This window comes from Rhagoletis zephyria, unplaced genomic scaffold, assembly GCF_001687245.7.
Source record: "Rhagoletis zephyria isolate East Lansing unplaced genomic scaffold, Rhagoletis_zephyria_1.1 Rzeph_scaffold_23733, whole genome shotgun sequence".
Classification (NCBI taxonomy): Eukaryota; Metazoa; Arthropoda; class Insecta; order Diptera; family Tephritidae; genus Rhagoletis; species Rhagoletis zephyria.
This window is the reverse complement of record NW_016180791.1, coordinates 1,514-6,585: the sequence shown is the minus strand read 5'-3', so window position 1 is coordinate 6,585 and position 5,072 is coordinate 1,514. Positions and strand designations below refer to the sequence as shown.

The following is a 5,072-nucleotide window of genomic DNA, read 5'->3' as shown; positions in this document are numbered from 1 at the left end:
CTCTCTCACAGCTTCAAATTGGCCGCTCAAGCAGGCTCTCGCCAATTCAGGCAAGGGATACGATCATCGACTGAGACTACCAGCTTACGATATGATAACCAAAGTTGCTATTGCTAATAAAGCTGCCTGGTTGTCAGAATATACTGCGGCCTTATTTTTGTTACCAACACTTTAACCTCAGACTTTAGAGACTCAAAATTTGCTTTAATGTATAAACTATTTTCGAAAAAAAAAACGGAACTGAGATTGCCTTTTTTGTCCTCAAGTTATTAATTAATCCGTGCCATATTGGTAATTTGATCCACTGTGCAGCCCTGACTCTGGTAAGTCTCACTGCCGATCTAATAGTCACTTATTTCAGATGAAGATCAATAGTGATTCGGTAGAGCAGGACCTTACCGCGCCCGTTATTCCTGCACCTTCTTGCTAACATATTATTTGCTTAGATCTGTTTTAGTCCTCAATTTTATCAAATTTAAATCTTAACACAGCAAAACCAAAAAGCGCAACAGTTTATTTTTATATTACGCTGAGTGTGACGACGTAAGGAATTTCACAGACTTCTGTAAAATTAGTAAAATTTAAGTGAATAGCAACGTCTTTTGGTAAAATATTAACTAAAACATATTTATGATCATCTCACAACTTATGTACAAATAAAAATAAATTAAAAATTCATTTAGCAAAATACTAACCAATCCAATCATTACTTAGTGTCACCGTTATTTGGCTTAAATCATCTGACGCTGATGACTTGTCGTATTCCGCAATCGTCAATCGATCATTGATGGCTGCCAACGACGAACGACGTTTTGTCGGCTCGGAGGAGGGCTGCTGCCGCTGCTGTGCAACAACACCATCTACTTCATCTGCGTGTATGCGCAAATTCGAGTCTTGACTACTCCCAATCGCGGCACTGCGATAAAATTTACGCGCGGCACGTAGGAAATTAAATAGCCGCGTCGTATCAGCGGAAGATACGCTCGGCGATGACGACGCGGTTTTTGACACACATTTTACACTCGCGCGCGTATTCGGGTTTGCATTATTTGTATTTAATGCATTCGAATTGTTTTGCGAATCTGCTGTTGCTTCCCGCTGGCGCCGCCGGTGAGGGGGCTCTACTACTTCCAGCAGTTTTATTGTTGCAATTGCTGTGATGTTTTTGTTGTTAATACTTTTTATTACGGCTTTTATTGCACTGCCGCCACTAACATTCGCATCGCTTTGACTTTGGTTTTTTCTATTGTTCCACACCGATTTGTCATCAGAGTAATAAAAATCTTCTTGCAAGCTGCGCGTGCCATAACCATTAGATGCAGACCGCCGCCACCAGCTTCAGCGATGTATCGCCGCTGTCTTTGCTAATCTCCGCGCCTTGTTGTTCGTTGCTTCCGCGCCGTTACTGCCACCACTTTCGCAACACCTGCGGTTGCAGCCTGCTGTTGTCGCGCGCTCGCGTTCCTAAATTCTTTATGAGTAGTGACGCTGCTGGCGCTGCGTGTCAACGGCATACGTTCAACCGTGTGGGCACGACGCTTTAGTGCGGCACCGTTGCTATGCCCATATCCGCCGCCACTGGCCTTGCCATTGCGGCTGCTACCAATGATGGCTTGCTTGCACCAATAAATGTTGTTGCTGCTGCCTACGCCGCCTACGCCGCCGGCACCATTGTAGTAGTAGCGCCGACGCGTATCCACCGCTGTCGGTTTGCCATGAGATGCGTGCGCACTTGCTGAGGCAGCAGCAGCAAATTTAAGTGAATCACGGGGCTTGAGGAATTACTGCGGCGACGGCGCTGACGCTGCGACGCATTTGAGGCGTGCGAGTTAAATGACGAGTGCGAGGAGGACGAAGGTGATGTGGTGGAGGAGAAGGAGTTAAATGTAGCGTGCGCTTTACCGTTGGTATCTCTGCTGTTGTGGTTGCTGTCGTTGTTATTGATATTGCTGCAGCTGCTAATTGTAGCCGAGATAAGCGCGACTTTGGGAGAATTCAAATGCCTTAAACGTTGACGTAGTGAATGCTCGAATTCGTTGGCACTGCCGTCAGAGTTGCTTGGATCGTCGCTGCAAATGGCGAACGATGTTGCGGTTGTCGTAGATGTTGCCAACGATGTTGCTGACTTCGGCGAATGTTGCGTGCCGTTAGCTACGTATGTTGAGCGATGTGCAACATTGTTGCTGGACTCGGTGGGCGTGAGATACGAATTGGATTGAATGAATACGCCATCGCAAGTTATTTTTATTGTTGTCACCATGTTTTTGGAGACATTATTTTGAAGAAACTCACAATTAAGGAAGAATTGGGCTCTTGCCAAGTTTCAACAAAAATTACCAATGTTCGTGTATTTTAAGGGGACAATTATGTGTCACTGTGAAGCCCTGACTAGGACCGGCCTTAGAAGCAAATGACGTAAATTGCACTCAGCCAAGGGACCGTTCGCGAGGCTTCCTAGCAATACTTGGATCAAAGGAGACCTGTAGCCGGATAGAGGTTTGTTACAAGAGATCGTTCTAGGTCGCGGCAACTAGGTGACCTGCTTCCCCTTATCGTATCTAATCCAAATTTAACCTTATCAAATTATCACTTTCCTCGCAAAGTTAAAGAAGAAAAAAACCTCTGGATTTCTAAAATTTGGCGGGCATAATGCATATGAGTATCAAAAGAAAAAATGTGTTCGAAAACAAATTCATAACATATTTTCTGCAGAAGATGGTGTACCTAAAGTAACACAAAAAATTTCTAAAATATCAATTTTTAAGTGACTGAAGATACGAATTTCACTTTGCAGTAAGCGTAATTTTTAATCATCCTGAAATTTTCATTCTTATTCACGTAAGGTGCACATGCAATTTTTTTTGGTATATATTCACTTATTTTTCATAAGAAAAATCCTAAAACTTTTAACAGCTTTCGTGTTTTCTTTCACAAAGGTTAAAATTTAAAAATTGTAACAAAGTGGAAAATTTTGAACTTTTGGCAAAAATTCGAGAAAAATATTGAAAAGCGCCACAGAAATATCTAGTAGTTATTTTGATATTTTCTGGTATGGACGATTATTTTTAATCGAAAAAAACCGTAATTCTAGGTTTAACAGTTAAATTATGGTAATTTTTGCTAGACATCAAGGAACAACCAAAATGAAATTAGAGAAAAATAAGAAGAGTCTCGAAATTTCCAATAAAGTAAAATACTTCAGTTCGTTATCAACGCCTAAGGGTACCTTCACACAGGAAGTGAGGCCGAGCGGAGCGGAGCCGTTCCGAGATTTCAAATTAATGTAGCTATACATATGTAAGTGTTCATACAGCAAACTTTTCCAGAAGTGTTTTGGAGCTTAAAGCAAAGCACTTTTTAATTTTCAAATTTTCTTTATGATTTTTCTGCTTCATGACTCCGATGTGAACAAAAAAAAAGTAATTAAACGAAAATCTATTTTACGAGAAAGCATTTAAAACAAATTGATCAAATATTTTAGCCGCTTGTCATAGAAAGTCAGCAAAAAGCTCTGCTCCGCTTCGTCAAGTGCGAACACCAGCAGCTCCGCTCCGGTCTTCCTTGCATCGCTCAAAACAAAAGCACACGCAAAAGATTTTTATATAATATATTATATATAGATTTCTGAATTTCAAACCCTTGTAAATATTCAATGTATTGTATCTATATACATATAAAGTGGATGAGAGGTTAGTTCGTTCAGGTTAATTCTTCCGACACGGTGAGAAGATGTTGTAACGAAACTCCGTCAGTCCCTCTTCAATTTGGTTTGGAGACAAACCAGTTTCCGTCAGTTTAATTTTTCGTTCTGAGAACAGTTTCACAGGAAGCCCACTTTCTTATTTTCTTCTTTAGAATTTACCAAGCGAACACTCCTTTGTCAAGCTGCGAAAATTGTCAAATTTTTTTTTTCACATTTACGCTCTTGATTAGAAACGCAGCAGCACAAAACATAAGTTAAAAATAAAAACAAAAACTATACAACAAATGCACAAAAACATCGCAAGCAATTCATTAAATTAAGGTCAACAGCCGATTGTAGGCGGAAAGCGCAAGCCAAATCGGCTGCCACAATTCTGAATGCGGAAAATTGCCAAATAGGCACCGTTAAATATGTATAAGACGTTATTATGGTCCCGCATTGGCGTTTATTATTGCTTTGTTTTTTTTTTTTTTTGTTTTCAAGTAATTTCAAATCTGTTCACCTTTAAGCGCACAATTTATTTTAAAATTGAAATTTTTCAGCTTTTTGTACTACGCTTCCGATTTGCCAAACAGTAGTTCGGTACAAATTGTGCCAAGAATAATAAAAAAAAAACCAAAATAATAGCTACTAAAAAATCATCACAAAGTGAAAAGAGCTACATACAATTGACGCTAACAGAGATTTTACACCGCAAAATAGCTAGCCAGCTATTCAAGCAAATTCGTACAAAGCGTACTAAAAAAGAAAAAGAAAAGTCATCACAACATATTTAATTGTGGCACAAATGTATGTAAATCTCATTCGTACCGCACACACACACACACCCACCCACACTTCACACATCGCACGCCGCGGCCACCACACCCAATGACATTGTGAATTTTGTGTGTAACATTTGTAGTGTAGGCCAATTAGTGACAATTCTATTTCTACGCCACTCTTCTACTTTTCTACTTCTATTTTCATTATTTGCAGTGATTCTGCAAAAAGCAAGAAAAAACTAAAAAAAAAAAAATAACTGAAATGTCCAATTCAATTCCTATGTAACTNGACTTCTACTTCTATTTTCATTATTTGCAGTGATTCTGCAAAAAGCAAGAAAAACTACCAAAAATAACTGAGATGTCCAATTCAATTCCTATGTAACTCTAAAATTGATTCACATATTCGTCGCACAGACTTTCATACAATGTGTACAATGACGACAAATGAGCAAATCAGCAACAAAAAAAAAAAAAAGATTTGCTCCATGAGAAAGGCTGCGTTCCACATACGCCCTGTTGTACACTTCAAACATTGCCAATATATATGCGCATACAGTGATGAACAAAAGTATTAGCACAGTGAATTTTTCGCAATATATGCA

The 5,072-nt window shown here is 39.5% G+C and overlaps 1 protein-coding gene across 2 annotated transcripts; it reads right to left on the bottom strand.

The window, feature by feature from the left end:
• Positions 1-841: 841 nt before the first annotated feature.
• LOC108381768 (putative protein TPRXL) lies at positions 842-4,749 on the bottom strand. Of its 2 annotated transcripts, none has more exons than XM_017638169.1 (2): positions 3,863-4,749; positions 842-2,480 (listed from the first exon to the last, which is right to left on the bottom strand). In XM_017638169.1, exon 2 carries the CDS (start codon positions 2,258-2,260, stop codon positions 1,655-1,657), a length of 606 nt encoding a protein of 201 aa, XP_017493658.1. In that variant the 5' UTR covers positions 2,261-2,480; positions 3,863-4,749; the 3' UTR covers positions 842-1,654. The 2 variants fall into 2 exon arrangements, with proteins under 2 accessions (XP_017493658.1, XP_017493657.1); XM_017638168.1 differs by lacking the exon at positions 3,863-4,749 and adding an exon at positions 2,959-2,990 and having other exon boundaries at positions 842-2,622.
• Positions 4,750-5,072: the final 323 nt, after the last annotated feature.